Here is a 19,299-nt window from a genome sequence, read left to right as displayed (position 1 = left end):
GTCGGGCGCGGGCGCGGGCGCCGCGTCGTCGTACACGGGCGCAGGCGCGGGCGCCGCGTCGTCGGGCGCGGGCGCGGGCGCGGGCGCGGCGTCGTCGGGCGCGGGCGCGGGCGCGGGCGCCGCGACGTCAGCCGCGGGCGCGGCGGCTTCGAAGTGCGCCGTCGCGGCGCCACCGGACGCGGGCGCGACCGCCCCCGCCTCTTCTTCGATCGCCGCGTTCACGTCCGCCTCATGTCCCGGAGTGGGCGCGGGCGCGGACGCGGCGTCCCAGTCGTGGTCGTCGGCGGGGTGGCACGACTTCCCCCCGGACGCGGTCCACGCTGCCTCCATCTCCTTCAGGTCCGTGCTCGCGCGGAAGTCTTTGTAGTCCTTATGCGACTTCATCCACGCCCCGAGCGTCTCGATCTTCGCGGGGTCCTTGCCGAGGTAATCCACGATGTCTTGCGGAATGCCGCAGTTTGTGATGAACGCGGCGCCGTCGGTGACGTGCATGTGCCTCTCGAGTGCCTGGGAGAATCCAGCCGGGAGTTCGTCCAAGTGGTGGTTCATCGGGTGGTAGTCCACGTCCTCGACGGGGAGGTAGGCGGACGACGACGAGTTGCCGGAAGTGTCCTCCATGGTGTCCGTCATGGTGTCCATCATGGTGTCCGTCATGGTGTCGGTCATGGTGTCCGTCATGGTGTCCGTCATGGTGTCGGTCATGGTGTCCATCATGGTGTCGGTCGTGGAGTTCGTCGTAGACTTGGAGAACGCGTTGGCGTCGAGAGCGCTTTCCTCGCCGCCGTTGCGATGATGAATCACGTCGTCCGCGAGCGACGAATCGCCGCTCTTCACCGCCTCCATCTCGCTCGCGATCATCGCGTGCATCTCCTCTTTGCTCCCCGGGCAGTCCTTCCCGCCGACGCCAGACCAGCACTTTCCGTCGTCCCAATCGCAGAAGAACATCGCATCGCACGCCTCCTTCGTCACGGCGGTGCCTTCGCACGTGGACTCGCATCCGAGGACGCCGGGGTAAAACGCCGAGCCGTGGTAGTGGTCGCGCTCGCGGATTTTCGCGCCGTCGTGCGCGTTCAACGGGAGCTCGATCGGCGCCGCCGCGGTCGTCGCCGCCGACCCGGACGCGTCCATCTGGAACCGCCCCGCGTCTTCGCCTTCTTCGCCATCCGGCGAGGGGGGGGTCGCGTCGGGGAGGGTCGCGTTCGGGAGGGTCGCGGTCGCGGGGGGCGACGGCGCCGCCGCGGTCTCGTCGGCGGGGATGATGTCGTCGGCGGGCAGCGGCGGCGCGTCGGTCGCCGGCGCCGTCTCGTTGGACACCGCGGCGTCGACCGCGGCGTCGACCGCGGACGTGTCGTTGGACACCGCGGCGTCGACCGCGGCGTCGACCGCGGGCGCGGGCGCCGCGGCGTCGGGCGCGGGCGCGGGCGCCGCGGCGTCGGGCGCGGGCGCGGGCGCCGCGGCGTCGAGCGCGGGCGCGGGCGCCGCGGCGTCGGGCGCGGGCGCGGGCGCCGCGGCGTCGGGCGCGGGCGCGGGCGCCGCGTCCTCGGACGCGGGGGCAGGCGCAGGCGCGGGCGCCGCAGCATCGGACGCGGAATCGTCGGGCGCGGGCGCCGCGTCGTCGGACGCGGGCGCGGGCGCCGCGTCGTCGGACGCGGGCGCGGGCGCCGCGTCGTCGGGCGCGGGCGCGGGCGCCGGATCATCGGGCGCGGGCGCGGGCGCGGGCGCGGGCGCCTCGATCGGGGCATCGGGCGCGGGCGCGGGCGCGGGCGCCTCGATCGGGGCACCGGGCGCGGGCGCGGGCGCGGCGTCTTGCCCGAGCGCGACGCGCGCGTCCGTCGCGGACGAGAGCGTCGCGCACGCGGCGAGGATTACGCACGCGAGGAGCGCGCGTGATCGTGGCATGATGACGCGAGCGTCGACGCGCGATCGCGTGTGATGAGAGGAGCGCGCGCTCCCTCGGGAAAGGTCGCACGCGAACGTTCTTATCGGACGTGTACGTTGCTGTAACAACTCGTTGTAACACCCAAACCCTAAACCGTCGCCCATCGGTCAAAATTCGCGAAGCTTGAAACCGGGAAAGAATACTTGAAACCGGAAAACTTCTGGTTCAATTATCTTTGAAAGGATTTCTACGTATCTTTGTCTAGACTACCTTCAACGCCGTCTCGTGAAGTTGTATCTATTCGCGTCAGCGGCGGCGTCCCAGCGCGCGCGCGACGCCGATCCCTAACACCAAACCCACCGCGGAAGCGCCGAGCGCGACGCGACGCAGCTCGCGCGTCGTGAACGCGCCCGTCCCAGAAGCGCCGCCGCCGCCGCCGCCGCCGCCGCCGCCGGGTTTTTTTTCCCCGACCCCCCCCTCCGCCGCCGCCGCGGCGCCGTCGATCCGCAGGTGCCGCATCCCCGGCATTCCCGCGGGCATGAACCCCTTCCACGCCTCCGGCGGCGGCGCCTCCGCGAACTCCCGCTCCGTCTCCTCCCTCCTGAGCTTCCTCAGCGCCGCGAGCGTCTTCGTCATCGTCGGCCGCGTCGCGGGGTCGCCGCGGAAACACCGCGCGACGAGCGCCGCGAGCGCGCGCTCCCCCCGCGAAAGCCGGCGTCCACGACGGACCTAAGCGCGCGGAGCCGTCGCCCGTCGATTCAAATTCGAACGACGACGACGACGACGCTCCGATCGCGCCGGTCGCGCCGGGCACGCCGGGCACGCCGGGAAGTGGAAGTCGCTCGCCGCGCGCGACTCGCGACGCGACGTCGCGCATGACGCCGAGGAATCGGATCGTCTCGCTCGGCGCGTCGTCGTGCGCGCGCTGGATCGATTCCCACGGCGGCTCGAGCGTCGCGAGGCACCACAGGACGACGCCGAAAGAGAACACGTCCGCGCGCGTGCCGAAGTCGTACTCTGTCTCTTCCGTCGTCGCGGTCGTGACGGTCGTAACGGTCGCGTCTGCGGACGCGATGACCTCCGGAGCGTGGAAGAGGCAGTTTCGAAGGCCGTCGCGCATCGCCTCTCTCGTCCTGGCGTCGGCGTCCTTCTCGTCTTTTCTTCGCGCCGCGTCACCCACGTCGTCGTCGTCGTCGTCGTCGTCGTCGTCGCGATTCGCGCGCGTGCCTCTGACGAGGCGGCTCAGACCGAAGTCCGCGATCTTGACGCGCATGTCCCCGGTCACGAGGAGGTTCTGCGTGTTCAGATCCCGGTGCGCGATCTGGTTGTTCGACGAGTGCAAGTACGCGAGTCCGCACGCGGCGTCGGACGCCATCAAAAGTCGGACGCGCCAGCACAACGACGTCGGCTTCCCTCGGGCTTTCGCTAAAACGTCCGCGAGCGAGCCGTTCGCGCAGTGTTCCATGATGATCGCCGCGTCCGGGAGCTGCACGCACGCGGCGAGCACGGTGACGATGTGCGGGTGCCGGTTCGCGGTCATGACCGTCACTTCGTGTCGTATCGCGTCCACGACGTCGCCGTTGATTTTCTTCGGGTCTAAAACCTTGACAGCGACGACGCTGCCGCGCCACGACGCTCGAAGCACCGTGGAGAACCCGCCTCGGCCGATTTTAATCGCCTTTTCGTACTTCAACGTCTTGACCTGCGAGACGGACTGCCACAACGCGTCGATGAAGTCCATGGACGCGACCGCGTCGTCGTTGGACGGCTGCGGTTGCGGCGGCGGCGGCGGAAGCGCCGCGCGCGGCGGCGGCGCCTCCCTCGGCGGCGACGCCGTCGCGGCCGCCGCAGCTCTCTGCGGGGACCCGAAGACCCCTAGCGCCGCCGCCGCGTCCACGCTGCTCTGGCGGCTCAAGCTGCCGCCGCCGCCGCGGTTCTCCGGGAACGGCGTGGACTCGCGCGTGAAGACCCCTCCTCTCGCGCCGTCGCGTTCGACGTACTTCTCGCCGGCGCCCATGCGTTGGAGCTGCGACTCGACCGTCGTCGCGACCGCGACGACTCTCTTCACCGCGCGCATGAGCTCCTGGAAGTCGTGCTCGGTGAAGCTGCGGCTTATGCGCGCGGTGTGCATCGCGGTAAACGCGCCCTGCACGCAATACTGCGCGATGAACGCTTGCGTCCAGAGCGACCGAAGGAACGACCGACGCGCGTGAAACGTCCGCGCGCGCTCCACGAAATCGTGCCGCCGCCTTCCCCCCGAGCGCGTCCGCCCTCCGTCCTCGTCCTCGCTCGAATCGGACCCGCTCTCGGCGTCCTCGCCGCCCTCGCCGCCGGGCGCGGCGGCGGCGGCGGCGCTGATGTACGAGCTCCACGCGCACACGACGCCGTGAATCGCTCGCGTGTACGTCTCGTCCGCGGCTCGAAGCGACTCCGCCGCCGTCTCCCTCCCCCCCCCGCCGCCGGTCTCGTCCCACGCCTTCCGCGCCGCGCGCTCCCTCTCCGTCGTCTCGACGCTCTCCGCCCGCGGCGTTCCGGGACGCGTCGTCGGCGGCGGCGGCGGCGGCTTCCCCGCCCACGACGCGACGCGTTTCGCCCACCGCGAGTACACGCTCAGGTGCTGCGCGATCCACGCGCCCGCGTGCGCCGCCCGCACGAGCGCCGCCGCGGTGTTCGCCGCCTCTTCCTCCGCGACGTGCTCCGCGGCGAACAGCTCGATCGCGGACGCTTCCGTCTCCTCCACGAGCGCCGCCGCGTGCGCTTCCTCGGCCGCCTCCTCCGCGGCGGCTTCGGTTTCCGACGCGACTCTGACGCGGCAAAGTAGTTGTAAAGGTTGTCGGTCAGTTGAAAGGGACCAACGCGATCAAATGAATGTTGAAACCGAGGGTTAGTTGAGAAACGCACCTGATCGCGGCGGTGAGGTTCACGAGCGCGTTTCGCGCGCGCGCCGCGCCCACGGTGACCTCCTCGAGGAGGACGGACGACAGACGGCCGTGCGTCACGACCGCGGCGGCGGCGTCCGCGTCGAGCCCGCCGCGGGCGAGATCGTCCACCGCGCGCTTGCACGACCCGAGCGCGGTCTCGAGCTCGTGGGTTAAATCCGCCGCCGCGCGTTGCGGATCGCCGAGCGTCGACGACGTCCGCTCTCCGACGTACTCCGCGGGGCGCTCGAGCGCGCGTCTCAGGGACGTCCCCGCGTTCCTCGCGGCGACGCGCGCGTAGCCCTCGGGCGTGGACGCGCTCCCGGGCGGCGGCGTGACGTTCCCGAGCTCTCTTTCCCTCGCGAGCGCGGCCTCGGTCCACTCCGCGCTGATTCGACGGCTGAACGCGCCGCCGCCGTCGTCGTCGTCGTCGTCGTCGTCGTCGTCGTCGTCCGACGCGACGAGCGCGGTGCCGAACACGTTCTTGCTCGAGTTCGGCACCGACGCGCTTCGTTTCATGCTCGCGATCGACCGCGTGAGCGAGTCGGTGACGTCCTCCGGGGTGGTCGCGTTCGCGTCGAACGCCGTCGCGCCGCCGCCGCCGCCGTCGTCGCCGCGTCTCTTCGCGGACGACGAGAGAAACGGCGTCGCCGCGGGGGACAGCGTCGTCGGCGTCTTCGGCGTCCTCGCCGGCCGCCGCGCCGGCGTCGACGACGCCTCGTCGCGCGGCGCGCTCGGTCTCGTCTTAATCGGCGTCGTCAACATCCCGAGCGCGTCCGCGGCGGCGGCGTCCTCCGCGTCCTCCGCTGAGGGTCGAGGGTCCGCGCGAAGCGACGTCGGGGTGGAGTTGAAAGGCGTCAGATGGAGTCGAAAGGCGTCGATGGCGGGGATTGACAGCGAGGGTTGAGCGGAGAGACGCGCCGGGAGATTAAGTCCTTAAGAAACGGCGTTCACCACGCGAACGGGGTCGTATGGGAACCAGAGTAAGATAGAACGCGCCTAACCGCGTCAGCGCGCTCTTCTCCTCTCGGAGTTCGTCCAGGAGCGACCCGTGCACGCCGCGCGTGGAGAGGTACCGCGACATGACCTCCATGTATCGCAACGAGTCGGGGGTCACGCCCTGCCCTTGACCCTGCGCCGGGTGCGTCGGCGGCGGCGGCGGCGGCGCGCGCGGGGGCAACGCGGCGCCCCCCGCGCCCGCGGGCGTCGTCGCGCGTTCGCGCTCGGACGCGACGGACCCGGCGATCGATCCCGGCGGCGACGTGAACGCGCTCGCGCTGGTCCCGCCGTCCTCCTCCTCCTCCTCCTCCTCCTCCTCCTCGTCTGCGTATGCCACGGACGCGAACGAGCCTTTCCGCCCGCCGCCGCCCGTCGCGATCATCGGCGTGTGGACCACGGTCCCTCGCGCCTCCGCCTCGAGAGGGATGTCCTCGTGCTTCGAGTCGCGCTTTCGCGTTCGCGCTCTCGATCTCGCGCGCTCCGCGCGTCGTCGCACGAGCTTGTTCACGTCCTGCTCGATCCTTCGGAGGACGACCGCGTCGATCGCGGGCGACGCCGGGCGCGAGACGCCGACGATCTCCTCCGCGGACGCGGAGCCGCCGTGCTTCCGGTGCGAGCGCAGCGACCTGCGCGTCTCGTCGGGGGTGGCGTGATGAAGATGATGCGGGTGCGAGGAGGCGGACGTCGACGCGTGCTTGCCCTTCGCGCCGCCGCGCGCGAAGTCGGAGACGTCCATCGCGTCGTCGTCGGCGGCGTCGGCGTCGGCGTCGTCCGACGCGGCGTCGCGCCGCGCCATCGTCCTCGGGGTGGCGGCGCCTCGCGCGCGCCGGACTCGTCACGGCGGAGCGCGAGCGGAACTTTTTGAAGTTCACCTGAAGTTTCGGGCGCTTCCGAGGTCTCGGAGAATCCCCGCCGCCGCCATTAACATCGAGCGCGCGGAAGCTCGGACTCGCGTCTTTCCGACGCCCGACCCCCCCCCCCCGCGCGCGTCATGTCGTCCTTGCGCAATGCCGTCAAGCGCAAGACGCACAAAGAGCGGTCGCAGCCCGCGGCGCGCGCGCGGCTCGGCCTCCTCGAGAAGAAGAAAGATTACGTCCTCCGCGCGCGCGACTTTCACAAGAAGGAGGACGCCATCAAAGTCCTGAAGACGAAAGCCGCGTATCGAAACCCGGACGAGTTCTACTTCGGCATGGAGAAGCAGCGCACGAAAGACGGCGTGCATCAGGCGCGCGGGGACGAGAGCAACAAGTACACCGCGGAGGAGCTCCGTCTGATGAAGACGCAGGACGTCAAGTACGTCGGGCTGAAGGCGTCCATGGAGGCGAAAAAAGCGGAGAAACTCAGGGCGACGTTGCACCTCGTCGGCGCGGACGGGCTCGCGGAGGAGGACGAGAGCGACGACGAGATGACGCGCGGGTGGGGGAGCGACGACGAGCGCGGCGCGGGGGGCGGAGGAGGCGCGAGGAAACGCCGGACGCACGTGAAATTCGGGAGCGACGACGACGACGACGACGACGACGACGACGACGGCGGCGGCGGGAGGGCGAGAACGCGCGGCGCCGCGGTCGCGCGCGACGACGACGACGACGACGACGACGACGCGACGCCCGGACCCGCGAGCGCCGCGGAGGATAAGGCCGCGGCGAGACGGAAGATGCGTCTGGGGCTGGGATTACGTCGCGATCTCGCGAGGGGCGGCGCCGGCGACGACGACGACGCCGCGTCGGCGGAGACGAAAGAGCTCGACCCGCGCTTGAAGAAACGGCTGGAGAAGAAACGCCGAGTCGCGTACCAGCTCCTGAAAGAGCGCGAGAGCCGAGCCGCGAAGCTGAAGATGATGACCTCGGAGATGGCGTACCAGAAGGAGGTCCAGAGCGCGCGCGGGCACAAGCGGAAAATCAAACGCGAAAAGGACGAGGAGGACGCCTTGCCGGGGCTCGCGCACTTGAAGAAGGCGCCCGCGCAGTTCAAGTGGAAGAGAAAGCGGTTGAAGTGACGCGATGGGTCGCGCGGGGGGGGTTGGCGCGTTCTTCGCGGCGTGTGTTAGCAGCGTAGCATTTCGAGCACATCGTGTAGCGTCGTAGCCAGCCGTCGCGGTTGTGGTCTGGACTTCAGTCTACGACGCAAGCTGGCAGCGAGTTTGGTGTTAAATTAAATTGCACACTCGCTTCGTCACACGCGCTCTGCGCGCCGCAGGATACGTCGCGCCCGCCGGCGGGTCGGGTCGCGTCTCTCGTCCGCTCGTGCATGCGCGTCGTCGGGGCCCTCGCGAGCGCGTCGTTCGCGGGTGACGGCGCGGCGGGTTCGCGCGTCGGCGGCGAGCGCGGGGCGGGATTTTCATCCTCCTCGGTCGCGATGCGCTCGGGCCTGCGGCGGCTCCTCGCCTCGCGCCGAGTCGTCGCGATGCCGCGTCCGCTCCACCTCGCGTCCTCCTTCTTCCCGACGGGCGCGTCCGTCTCCGCGCCGCGATGGCGTTCGTTCGCGTCGGGCGCGTCCGCGCGCGCGGAGGACGGCGCGCGCCCTCGGCAGCCCCCGCGCTCGAGGTCGACGGCCGCGCGCGCGTCCGCGAGCCGCGAGCGCGGCAGCGCGTTCTCCGCCGCGCGCTCGTCGACGCGCGTCGTCTCGAAGAGTTCGCCGGCGGCGTCCGCGGCCGCGGAGGAGCGCCTCGCGGCGGCGGACGGCGGGGCGAAGGAGCGGACGCTCGTGATCGTCGAGTCCCCCGCCAAGGCGACGTCCGTGCAAAAGTACTTGGGACAGTCGTACCAGGTGCTCGCGTCCTACGGGCACGTGCGCGATCTCGTGGAGAAGCAGGGCAGCGTCCTTCCGGACGACGGGTTCGCGATGCGATGGTCTCTGCAAGGAAAGAGCGGCGTCGTGAAGAGCATCGTGGAGAGCGCGGAGCGATGCGGCGGCGGCGTCGTGCTCGCGACGGACCCGGACAGAGAAGGCGAAGCCATCGCGTGGCACATCAGCGAGCTGCTCAAAGAGCGCGGGTCGCGAAAGAAGAAAGACGCGCCGACGGCGATATCTCGCGTCACGTTCACGGAAGTCACGAGAGACGCGGTCGTGAAGGCGTTTAAAGAACCGAGGGAGATAAGCGTCGAGCTCGTGCACGCCTACCTGGCGCGACGCGCTCTGGACTACCTCTTCGGGTTCAAGCTCTCCGGGGTGCTGTGGCGGAAGATCCCTTCGTCGGAGAGGCTCTCCGCGGGGCGCGTGCAGTCCGCGGCGCTGCGGTTGATATGCGAGCGCGAGATGTCGATCGAGCGGCACGTCAAGGAGGAGTACTGGAGCGTGGTCGCGGGGCTGGAACGCGCGAGCGGCGTGAAAAAATCCGACGGAGACGCGTCCGGACGATTCGTCGCCGAACTGCACCGCGACGCGAGCGGCGCGCGGCTCGCGAAGGGCGCGGTGAATTCGAAACAGATCGCGGAGGCGGTCTCCAACGAGATCCTCGCCGCGAAGGACACGCTGTACGTCGCCACCGTGGAAGAGAAGGAGGCGACGACGAAACCCAAGCCGCCGTTTACGACGTCGACGCTGCAGCAAGAGGCCAACGCGAAGCTCGGGTTCGGGTCCGCGCGGACGATGAGCGCGGCGCAGAAACTATACGAGGGGAAAGGGTTCGGGGAAGGGTTGATCACGTACATGCGAACGGACGGGTTGCACGTCGGTCCGGACGCGGTGAAGGCGATACGCGCGGTCGCGACGGAGGAGTTTGGCGCGAGCTACGTGCCGGCGACGCCGAACGCGTACAAAAAGACGCAAAAAAACGCGCAAGAGGCGCACGAGGCGATTCGTCCGATCCGCGCGGAGCTCCTCCCGAACGCCGTCAGCGCGCGTCTCGGCGCCAACTCCGACGAAGCGAGGCTGTATAAGCTCATATGGAGCCGCACGATGGCGTCGCAGATGTCGCGCGCGGTCACGAGACGCATCGCCGCGGAGGTCAAGTCCGCGTCCGAAGGGTGCGAGCTCGCGTTGAAAGCGAACGGGTCGCGTCTGCTGTTCTCCGGGTTCCTAGCCGCGTACGCCCACGGCGGTCGAACGTCCGGCGACGACGACCGCGACAAGCGCGACGCGTGGCTCCCGGAGCTCAAGCCCGGGGATACGATCAACCTGCGCGCGCCGCAGTCCGTGCGCGTGATCGAGCGCGACAAGGACGCGAAGCGAGGCGGGCTCGCGAAAAAAAAATCCGACCAAGCCGACGACGAGGACGCCGTCGACGTCTCCGAGACGCTGTCTTCCGTGGACACGTCCGCGGGGATAACCGCGCTGCAGCACTGGACGCAACCTCCCGCGAGATACACCGAGGGCGCGCTCGTGCGAGCGATGGAAGAGAAGGGCATCGGCAGGCCTTCGACGTACGCGTCGATAGTAAAGGTGATGTTGAAGAGAGGGTACGTCGTCGGCGGCGGCGGGAAAGGGCCGCTGATCCCGGAGACGCGCGGGCGGATGGTGAGCTCTTTCCTGACGCACTTCTTCGACGAGTACGTGGACTACGGCTTTACCGCGGGTTTGGAGGATAAGCTCGACGACATCGCGTCCGGGGACGCGGAGTGGAAGGACGTCATGTCGAAGTTTTGGAAGCCGTTCCACGGCGACGTTCAGGGGTTGCAGAACATTCGCACGTCGCTCGTGGTGGACGTGCTCGACGCGACGCTCGGCGCGCATTTCTTCGGGGACGACGAGAGCGAGACGAAGGCGCGCTTGGACGCGATCGCGGCGACGGCGGAGCCGCCGCGATCGGAGGGCGACGCGGCTGCGCCCAAGCGCGCCGGCGACGCGTGGAAGTCCCCAGACTACGACCCCGCGACGCTGCGAGCGTCGAGAAGATGCCCCGCGTGCGTGGACGGCCGTTTAGGTTTGAAACTGTCCAAAAACGGCGGTTTCATCGGCTGCAGCAACTACAACACCGACACGAAGTGCGCGTACGCGCGGCCGATATCGACGACGAACGGCGACGACGCCGAATCGATGAGGACGGATCCGTGGCTCTCGGACGGCGAGATCGGCGTCGACCCGGAGACGTCGCGAACCGTGAGCGTTCGTCGCGGACCGTACGGACCGTACGTGCAACTCGATCCGACGGCGAACGAGGGGACGCCGCGGACGTTCGGTCTCCAGAACGTCCCGGAGGTGACGGCGGATAAGCTGACCCTGAACGTCGCGCTCGCGCTTTTGAAGTACCCGATGACGCTCGGGGTTCACCCCACGGAAGGGGGAGACGTCACGATGAAAATTGGGCCGTACGGGTGGTACGTCAATCACGGAGACGTAAACGCGCACATTCCCGCGAAGACGTTAAAACGCGTCAGGGACGACGCGAGAGCGGCCGCGATGATGGACGAGCCGTACGAAGACAAGATCGACGACTTCGCGTTCGAGCACGCGGACGCGGATGAAGAGGAAGAGGAGGAGGGCGAGATGGACGCGGAGGAGCTCGAGAGCGCGAAGCTCGACGGCTTAGGTCTCGAAAGGGCGTCGCCGACGAAGACGACGACGTCGGAGGAGCGCGACGCGGTCTTCCTCGCGCGGTTCGCGCCGATACCCCTCGACGTCGCGGTCGAGCTCATCACCGAACGGAAGAACAACCCGAGGACGGGAAGGGGGTTCCGAGGACGCGCGAAGAAAGACAAAGAGGTCGCGAGCGCTTCCGCGACGAAGGGGAAAACATCCAAAACGAAAGCGGCGGCGACGCCGAAACCGAAACCGGAACCGAAACCGAAGCGAACGCGCGCGCCGTCGGCGTTCTTCCTGTACTCCGCGGAGAAGCGACCGACGCTCGAACCCGGGTTACGAGCGCCGGAACAGGCGAAGATTTTAGGCGCCGGATGGAAGGCGCTCGGCGACGACGAGCGCTCCAGGTACGAGCGCGAGGCCAGGGACGCGAAGGCCGCGATGCCGGCGGACGACGCGGCCGCGGCGAAGAGAGAGAAGAAAAAGTCGACGCGCACGCCGTCCGCGTACGTGCTGTTCTGCGCCGAGGAGCGCGCGAACTTGCCGCCGGGGTTGAGCGGCCCCGGACAGATGAAGCTTCTCGGCGCGAAGTGGAAAGAAATCGACGCCGTCAGCAGGGCGCGGTTTGAAGTAGCCGCGGCGGACGCGAAGGACGCGGCGGCGGCGGCGGCAGCGTAGGTTAGCAACACACAATTTCGTGGTAATAACATTAGCAACCGACTAAGGTACGCGATGAGGTATCATATCCACCCCTCTCTACGTCACAAACGGAAAGGGATGATGAAATCGTACGCTTTGCCGCTCTTTTGGCACTCCTTCGCGCACCGCGCCGCGCACGTCCCTTTCACGCGCACTTCGTCCTTCTCGCTGAACCCCAACCCGGTGTTCTTCCGCATGTCTCTCTCGTACTTGTCCACAGCCTTGAAACACGCGCTTCGGCACGCCGGGAGGCACGCCGGGAGCATGTCATCGGTCTTCTCGACCTTCCCCATCACTTCCCTCGTCTCGCAAAACCGTCCTCGAGCGACCGGATCGCTCGCGCCGCCGCCGCCGCCGCCGCCGCCGCCGCCGCCGCCGCCGCCGCCGCCGCCGCCGCCGCCGCCGCCGCCCGCGGCGGCGGCGGCCGCGCTCGTGGGCCCGCCCGGGGCGATGCTCCCGCCCTCGCCGGGCACTCGAAACCGCTGCATCCTCTCGGAGACGACGTCCACGCACGCCTCCGCGGTGAACCCTTTCTTCCGTCCGATGATCTGCCGACCGCTCTCGTCGAAGACCTCGACGACGTACTTTTTGTACACGGTGCCGAATAGGCTGAAGGGCTCGATCGGGTCCTTGTCCTCCCTCGCGACGACGTCGAACACGCCCGCGCGCGCGGCGGGGGCGGACGCGAGCGCGATCGACAGCGTCGCGGCGACGAGCGCGGACCCCGCGCGGTGGATGAACGGCGGCGGCGACGACGACGGCGGGGTGTCGGCACCGCGATCGTCGGAAGACGACGACGACGACGACGACGACGCCCTCGTCGCGACCGTCGCCGCGGGACGACGACGCGGACGCGCCGCGGACGGCGTCGCGCGCGAGGTCGCCTCCTCCTCGCGTCGCGACGACGCGGCGGAAGTCGCGCCGCGCGTGAACGCCGGCGGCGACGCGCGCGCGATGACGCTCGCCATGACGCGTGGGGCCGCGCGGCGCGGACTGGATAGGATCTCGCGGAGACTCCCAGCTGCTGTGCTGGCAACGACGCCGAAGAAAGGAAGAAGGACCGCGTCGATTGTTAAAACGCGTCGTCACCAGACAGCTGCCGTCGTCACAGCTGTATGCGGCCGGCTCTCGCCCGGCCCGTCGCGCCCGCGTCGTCGCGCCCGCGGCGGGTTCGCCGCGAGGACCGCGCCGCGAGCGATCGTCATCGCCGCGCCGTCGCGACGACCGCGATGGCGCCGTCCACCTCGTCGTCGTCCGACGCGTCGTCGACCGATCCGACGCGGTTCGTCTCCTCCGCCGCGAAGGCGCAGCAGGCGAACCAGGGCGCGGCGCAGGTGTGGGCGCAGATCACCGCGCTCGCGGCGGAGCCCGGGGTCCTCGACCTCGGCCAGGGGTGGCCGGACTTTGGCGCGTCGGACGTCGCGCGAGACGCCGCGGCGGCGGTCATCGCGGCCGACGACGACCCGCGCGCGAATCAGTACTCCGTCATCTCCGGGCGACCGGAGCTCGTGACCGCGCTGAAGCGGTATTACGAAGCCACCGGGTCGTCGCCGAGCGACGTTCTCGTGACGTCCTCGGGCACGGAGGCGTGCTACGTCGCGATGCGCGCGCTGCTGGACCCGGGGGACGAGGTGATCTTTCTGGAGCCCTTCTTTCCGTGGTACCTCTCTCACGCGAAGCTCTGCGGCGCCGTCGCGCGAACCGTCCGAATGAAGCCGACGCGATCGAACTCGAACTCGAACGACGACGAGACCGGAACCGGAACCGAGCGGCTGCGATTCGCGCTGGACGAGGACGCGCTCAGGAGGGCGTTCGAGGAAGGGAGAGGGAAGACGAAGTTGTTCGTGCACAACTCGCCGCACAATCCCACGGGCGCGGTGAGCTCGAGGAAAGACGTCGAGCTCGTCGCTCGGCTGTGCCAGGAGTTTGACGTCGCGGTGCTCGCGGACGAGGTCTACGAGCGGTGCACGTTCGGTGTCGGCGGCGGCGGCGGTGGCGACGATGCCACATCGGTGGGTGAAACGGCTGAAGTAGAGCCGTTTCACCGGATGATGGACGTGGAAGGGATGGCCGAACGGACGATCACCGTCGGCACGTCGTCGAAACTTCTCGCGCTGACGGGCTGGCGCGTCGGATGGCTCGCCGGTCCTCCCGCGCTGATCGCCGCGTGCAAGACGATGCACTCGTACACGACGTACTGCGCGCCGACGCCGCTGCAGCTCGGCGTCGCCGCGGCTTTGGACGTCATCTCCGAAGACGCGAAGGGGGCGGTGTCGGCGGACGCCGCCGCCGCGACGATGGCGCGAAACGCGACGCTCCTCGCCGCGGCGTTGACCGACGTCGGGTGCGTCCCGATCGAGCCCAGCGGCGGGTACTTCCTCGTCGTCGACGTCTCGCCGTTAGGGTTGACGTCCGTGGAGTACTGTACGAAGCTCGCGACCGAGGCGAAGATCGCCGCGGTGCCGCTGGACGTGTTTTACCACGACGACGACGGCGACGCGAGCGGCGGCGGGAAGGGCGCGGGTGACGGAGAAGACGCCGCGGCCGCGCCGCCGAATAATTACGTTCGGTTCTGCGTGTGTAAGCGGCGGGAGACGATCGAGACGTGCGCGGCGGCGATACGCGCGAACCCGGTGAGGAAGTGAGCGGGAGGCGTCGTCGTCGGCGTGTAAAGAACGTAGCGTAGGCGTCGTTGATGTTGTTGATTTGCGCAGTTCAGGCAGTGTCTATGTCTGGACTGCCAATTTTTCGGCACCGGGCCCGACGAGGAAACCTGATGACGACGTGCGCATTCCTCTCGCGCGCCTCGCACGCCCACGCCTCACTCGCTCAACAACGATGTCGCTCGCCGGACTCGGTGCCATGGAGTTCACCATGGGCGCCGCCACGAAGATGGACGTCTCGCTGGACGACCTCATCAAGAAGGCGCGTCCGCGTCCGACGCGTCTCCGTTCCCCGAATCGTCGTCGTCGTCCCGTGGTCCCGTCCTCTCGCGGCGCGCGTTCCGATCCGACCGAATTCTGACGTCCGCCTCCCTCCTCGTCTATCCTTCGCCGCGCTACAGGGGAAGAAGGAGCAGAGAGCCGCGAAGAAGAAGGCACTGGTGCGTTCACGTCGCGTCCCCTGCCTCCGCGTCGCGCGATTCGATCGCGTCGCGCGACGCGTTCGTCCTCGCGCTCGGGAGAATTCAGTTCATTCATTCAATTCGTCCGGAGAACGAATTATTCCGCGTTGTTACGCGTTCGATCGAACGCTTCCCTGACGCCGCCCTCCTCCCGCCTCCCCGCCGCTCCGCTCGCCCCGCTCCCCGCAGCCTAAGAAGGCCCCGAAGAAGGTCCCGAAGAAGGCGCCGAAGAAGGCGCCGAAGAAAGGCGCGACGACGCCGGCGAAGAAAGCGCCGAAGAAGGCGAAGATCAAAGCCGTCGCGGCGAAGTCGTCGGATAAACGCGCCGCCGTCCTCGCGAAGAAGCGCGGCATGAGCGAAAAAGCGCAGACGCTCGCGAACGCGAAAGCGAAGAAAGCGCAGCTGTCTCGCCCCGGCGGGAAGAAAACCCCGGGACCCAAGGGTGGACAAAAAGTCGGGAAGAAGGTCAAGGTGGTCGTCGCCAAGGGAAAAAAGTTTGGCGGCGCGAAGACCCCGACGAAGAAGACGCCGACGAAGAAAGCGCCCTCGCTGTCGCTGTCCCCGACGTCCCCGTTCGTGCCTCGCGGGACGTTGCAGATGACGTTCAGCACCGGCGGCGGCGGGGGAAGAACGCAGAAGCCCGGGCAGCAGCGCGCGGGCGGACGCGGGACCGGGAAGAAAGCCGCCGCGGCGAATCGCCGCGGCGCCGCCGTCGCGAGGCAGTCAAACGCCCGCGGGAGCTTCATGGCTGGCGCGCGAGGGATGGAGACGGACCACTTTCATAAGTTTGGCGGGAGGAAGGTCAAGCCGGGCGCGAAGGGGCCTGGCGGGAGAGGCGGCGGCGGGAGAGGCGGCGGGCGAGGCGGCGGGCGAGGCGGCGGACGCGCGGGGTCGATGTTTCCTCCGGGTTCGAAAGTCGCGTGAGCGACGCGCGCGTCGAGCGCGCGCTCGTGGTCTCGTTGTTAATACGCTTTCATCGATGTTCGTCGTAAACCATCGCATCATTCGTAAAATCATCAATCATCACTCATAACGTACGCATCATCATATGATAGGCGGCGACGGCGTCGAGCACACACGGTAAGCGAAAGAACTAAACGCGTAAAAGAAATCGTTCACGGCGGCGGAGGCGGCGGCTTGCACGGGGACTCGTCGTTCATCCTCGTGGGCCCGGGAGGAGCGCCGGCGGGCCCGACGGCGTCGCCTTCGTCGTCGCCGCGGCGTTCCACCGTCTCCGTCGCGGCGTACGTCTGCACCGGGCGACGGAAGCTCGGAAACCGGTACCCCGCAGCCTCCGGCGGGGTCGGCCGCGCGTTCGCGTTCGCGTTCGCGTTCGCGCTCGCGCTCGCGCTCGCGCTCTTGTCGGTCGAGTCCGCGACGGGCGCGGCGCGGTACGCCTCCGGATCCGCCCTCGGGCGCTCCGGGAACGTCGCGTGACGCTCTCGACCGCCGCCTCCCGCGACGTTCGCGTTCCTACGAAGCTCGCGGACGGACGCGGACGCGCCTTTGATGATCTCCCCCGTGCCTGCGTGGGTGAAGCGATCGGTCAGTCGAACGGCTTACCGGTCAAACGTTGAAAGGGAAGCGCGGGTGAAGAGTGACGACGGGAAAAGTCCTTAAGGAACGGCGTGCACCACGCGAACGGGGTCGTATGGGAAGCAGTCTCACCGATATCCCGCGGGAGCTGGACGGAGAAGCCGTCCGTCTCGTGCGGGTACCCGCTCGGGTCCATGTGCCAGAACAACACGCCGCCCGCGTGCGACGGCACGGGCGTGGATGGCGGGAGCGACATGCGGAACGCCTCGCGGAAGAACCGATCGCGCGAATCTAACGGCCGGTACTTCCCGAACTCCTCGAGGAGAACGGGCTTGTCGAACGTGTCGCGAGACTCCTCGAGGTGCCCGGCGATCCACGTCTTCATGAACTCGAACTTGCAGTCGTCGTCGCAGTACAGCCACAGGTCCGGCCACACGTGCACGGACGCGAAGTCGAGGTTCGGGTTTAGAAAGTTTCTCACGAAGTCGCACCCCATGCGCTCCGCGCCGTCGATGGGGTTTTCCCCGACGCGGTGCGGCGACGTCTTCCCCCAGAAGCCCTCGATGCCGACCGTGAGCATGTGGTTCGCGTCAACGCTCTTCGCGTGCGCGGACATCTCGTCGATCCAGTTCTGGAGGATATCCCCGGACGCGTCGCCGAGGACTCGGGGCTCGTTGATGAGCTCCCACGCGAATATCGCAGGGTCGTCTCTGTACGCCACCCCGGTGATCGTGTTCACGCGCGAGAGGACGTGCGTCGCGAACCGCTTGAACCACGCGCGGCAGAGTTGGGACGTGAAGAAGTCTTCTTGGCGGTCGAGGGAGTGGCCGTCCGCGCGACGCTCACCCGCGGCGTGCGCCCAGTTCACGTACGCGATCGCGCCGCCTGAGCGGTGAGAGGGAGGGAAGCGCGGGTCGGGTCGGCGGGTCTCCGCGCGGGCGCGAACGAACGAAGAGAAAAAAACACAGCTGTGCGTCGCGCCGCCGCCGCGTCGCGCCGCGTCGCACCGTAGTCTTCCCAGTAGTTCGTGAGGCACAGCAGAAGCCGGATGTCCCTTCGCGCGGACTCGACGATGAGGCCGTCGAGCGCGACGAGGAAGCGCTCGTTGTACTGCCCCGGCGCGGGCTGCAGCGCGCGGTCGCGCTGCCACCACTCGTCCTGAAAGCTCCAGACGCGCAGGACGTTGAGCTCGAGGCTCTGCGCTTCGTCCAGCACCTCCTTGACCCAGTCGTGCTCGTACGACCCCGCGTCCGCGCCGGAGGAGTACGCGAGGTAGTAGCAGTTCGCGCCCGCGACGTGGAAGGTGGCGCCGTCGAGGACGAACCTCCCGCCCTCGCGCGCGACGAACGAAGACGTCGCGGAAGTCGCGAAAGAAACCTGCGCGGCGGAGGCGAAGAGGAGGAGCGTCGCGAGCGCGGAGAGCACGCGCGGGAGAGGCGCACGAGGGGACGGGCGGCGCGCCGTGGGAGTCATCGCGAACGCGCGAGCGCGAGTATCGCGAGTATCGCGCGCGCGGGGGGGGTCGGCGGCGCCGCGCGTGCGCGCGCGTGCTCGTCGTTCTGAAGTTCGCCAGCGCAGCAGCGCGGTGCGGTGAGAAAAGTTCGCTTTCAGCGAGCCGCCGACTTTTTCTCGGACGGCGGCGGCGCGCCGACGGGCAGTACACACACAGTTCGAACGGCGCTGCGGACGCGCACGATGCCGCCGCCGGACCAAAGGAAGACGTACGCGCCGGCGTCGAGCCTGGAGGTGTTCCACACCGGCGGCCCGATCGCGCTGTCGCGCGATGGGAAGCTCGTCGCCGCCGCGTGCCAGGAAGCGATTAACGTCGTCGAGGTCTCGACGGGGAAGACGCTGCACAACCTCCCCGGGGACACGGAGCCGATCACCGCGCTCGCGTGGAGCAGGGACGGAAAGAAGATCTTCTCCGCGTCGCGCTCGATGCGATGCTCGGTGTGGGACGCGACGACGGGCGAGAGCGTTCGGACGTTCAAGGCGCACAACACGCCGATCCTTCACATGACCGTCGATCCCTCCGGAACGCTCCTCGCGACGTGCTCCGCGGATCGCACCGCGCGCGTGTGGGACGTCGCGAAAGGCTTCTGCACGCACGCGTTCAGAGGGCACGCGGCGATGGTGACGACCGCGCTGTTCCACCCGGACGCGAAGCGTCTCGTCCTCTACACTGGCGCGCACGACGGCGAAGTCCGCGCGTGGGATCTTCGGACGCGCGAGTGCGTCGGAAGCATGCGCGAGCACACGTCCTCCGTCACCTCCCTCGCCGTCCCGACCGCGTCGAAGAACGGCTCGGAGAAGCTCCTCTCCGCGGCGAGAGACCGCGTCGTGCACGAGTGGTGCTCGAAGACGTACAAACGCCTGTCGACGACGCCTACGCACGAGGCGTGCGAGGGCATGGCGGCGCTGGACCCGCGGAGGGCGAGAGGGATGATCGGCGCCGCCGCCGCCGACGCGAAACCCGACGCCGCGTACTTCGTCACCGCGGGCGATAAAGGCATCGTGAGGATATGGCGCGTCGGCAGCGCGAAGCCGATCGCGCGCGGAAACAGTTTGAAGGAAGAGAGCGGGCTGATGACGGGCGGCGCGCACGACGGCGACGCGGAAGGCGACGAAGCCGCCGCGGGGTCGTTCACGTCGCTGCAGCTCAACGCAAACGGAGACGGCGTGCTCGC

The 19,299-nt window shown here is 68.8% G+C and overlaps 11 protein-coding genes across 11 annotated transcripts in view; 5 read left to right on the top strand and 6 right to left on the bottom strand.

The window, feature by feature from the left end:
- The window catches only part of MICPUCDRAFT_67880 (uncharacterized protein), a gene marked incomplete at both ends in the record, with an annotated part of 1,517 nt that extends 389 nt beyond the window's left edge, over positions 1 to 1,128 (bottom strand). Inside the window, one exon of the mRNA XM_003058288.1 lies at positions 1 to 1,128. Within this exon, the coding sequence (XP_003058334.1) occupies positions 1 to 1,128 (1,128 nt within the window).
- A 127-nt stretch (positions 1,129 to 1,255) lies between these two features.
- MICPUCDRAFT_39586 (uncharacterized protein) lies at positions 1,256 to 1,933 on the top strand (the record flags this gene model as incomplete). The annotated part of the gene is made up of 1 exon (XM_003058646.1): positions 1,256 to 1,933. The coding sequence occupies one exon, from the start codon at positions 1,256 to 1,258 to the stop codon at positions 1,931 to 1,933; it is 678 nt and encodes a 225-aa protein (XP_003058692.1).
- Positions 1,934 to 2,798: 865 nt separating this feature from the next.
- Positions 2,799 to 3,503, bottom strand: MICPUCDRAFT_7511 (uncharacterized protein; the record flags this gene model as incomplete). The annotated part of the gene is made up of 2 exons (XM_003058287.1): positions 2,799 to 2,957; positions 3,114 to 3,503. Coding segments are annotated over 2 exons (549 nt in total), but the record flags the coding sequence as incomplete, so codon positions are not given.
- A 2,222-nt stretch (positions 3,504 to 5,725) lies between these two features.
- On the bottom strand, positions 5,726 to 6,592 carry MICPUCDRAFT_57715 (uncharacterized protein; the record flags this gene model as incomplete). The annotated part of the gene is made up of 1 exon (XM_003058286.1): positions 5,726 to 6,592. The coding sequence occupies one exon, from the start codon at positions 6,590 to 6,592 to the stop codon at positions 5,726 to 5,728; it is 867 nt and encodes a 288-aa protein (XP_003058332.1).
- A 195-nt stretch (positions 6,593 to 6,787) lies between these two features.
- On the top strand, positions 6,788 to 7,792 carry MICPUCDRAFT_17462 (uncharacterized protein; the record flags this gene model as incomplete). The annotated part of the gene is made up of 2 exons (XM_003058645.1): positions 6,788 to 7,212; positions 7,489 to 7,792. 2 exons carry the CDS (start codon positions 6,788 to 6,790, stop codon positions 7,790 to 7,792), a joined length of 729 nt encoding a protein of 242 aa, XP_003058691.1.
- Positions 7,793 to 8,199: 407 nt separating this feature from the next.
- Positions 8,200 to 11,931, top strand: MICPUCDRAFT_57713 (DNA topoisomerase; the record flags this gene model as incomplete). The annotated part of the gene is made up of 1 exon (XM_003058644.1): positions 8,200 to 11,931. One exon carries the CDS (start codon positions 8,200 to 8,202, stop codon positions 11,929 to 11,931), a length of 3,732 nt encoding a protein of 1,243 aa, XP_003058690.1.
- Positions 11,932 to 12,014: 83 nt separating this feature from the next.
- On the bottom strand, positions 12,015 to 12,920 carry MICPUCDRAFT_57712 (uncharacterized protein; the record flags this gene model as incomplete). The annotated part of the gene is made up of 1 exon (XM_003058285.1): positions 12,015 to 12,920. One exon carries the CDS (start codon positions 12,918 to 12,920, stop codon positions 12,015 to 12,017), a length of 906 nt encoding a protein of 301 aa, XP_003058331.1.
- A 261-nt stretch (positions 12,921 to 13,181) lies between these two features.
- MICPUCDRAFT_16971 (aminotransferase class I and II) lies at positions 13,182 to 14,597 on the top strand (the record flags this gene model as incomplete). Its single annotated transcript, XM_003058643.1, has 2 exons — positions 13,182 to 13,926; positions 13,984 to 14,597. 2 exons carry the CDS (start codon positions 13,182 to 13,184, stop codon positions 14,595 to 14,597), a joined length of 1,359 nt encoding a protein of 452 aa, XP_003058689.1.
- Positions 14,598 to 15,186: 589 nt separating this feature from the next.
- Positions 15,187 to 15,822, bottom strand: MICPUCDRAFT_39582 (uncharacterized protein; the record flags this gene model as incomplete). The annotated part of the gene is made up of 1 exon (XM_003058284.1): positions 15,187 to 15,822. One exon carries the CDS (start codon positions 15,820 to 15,822, stop codon positions 15,187 to 15,189), a length of 636 nt encoding a protein of 211 aa, XP_003058330.1.
- A 1,094-nt stretch (positions 15,823 to 16,916) lies between these two features.
- MICPUCDRAFT_3588 (glycoside hydrolase family 5 protein) lies at positions 16,917 to 17,977 on the bottom strand (the record flags this gene model as incomplete). The annotated part of the gene is made up of 2 exons (XM_003058283.1): positions 16,917 to 17,497; positions 17,620 to 17,977. Coding segments are annotated over 2 exons (939 nt in total), but the record flags the coding sequence as incomplete, so codon positions are not given.
- A 330-nt stretch (positions 17,978 to 18,307) lies between these two features.
- Positions 18,308 to 19,299, top strand: part of MICPUCDRAFT_518 (uncharacterized protein) — a gene marked incomplete at both ends in the record, with an annotated part of 3,471 nt that continues 2,479 nt past the window's right edge. The window contains one exon of the mRNA XM_003058642.1: positions 18,308 to 19,251. Within this exon, the coding sequence (XP_003058688.1) occupies positions 18,308 to 19,251 (944 nt within the window). The remainder of the gene's footprint in view (positions 19,252 to 19,299) is intronic.

Source organism: Micromonas pusilla (genome assembly GCF_000151265.4).
Source record: "Micromonas pusilla CCMP1545 genomic scaffold MICPUCscaffold_5, whole genome shotgun sequence".
Lineage (NCBI taxonomy): Eukaryota > Viridiplantae > Chlorophyta > Mamiellophyceae > Mamiellales > Mamiellaceae > Micromonas > Micromonas pusilla.
The sequence above is the reverse complement of the archived record's forward strand: the minus strand, read 5'-3'. Positions and strand labels throughout refer to the sequence as shown.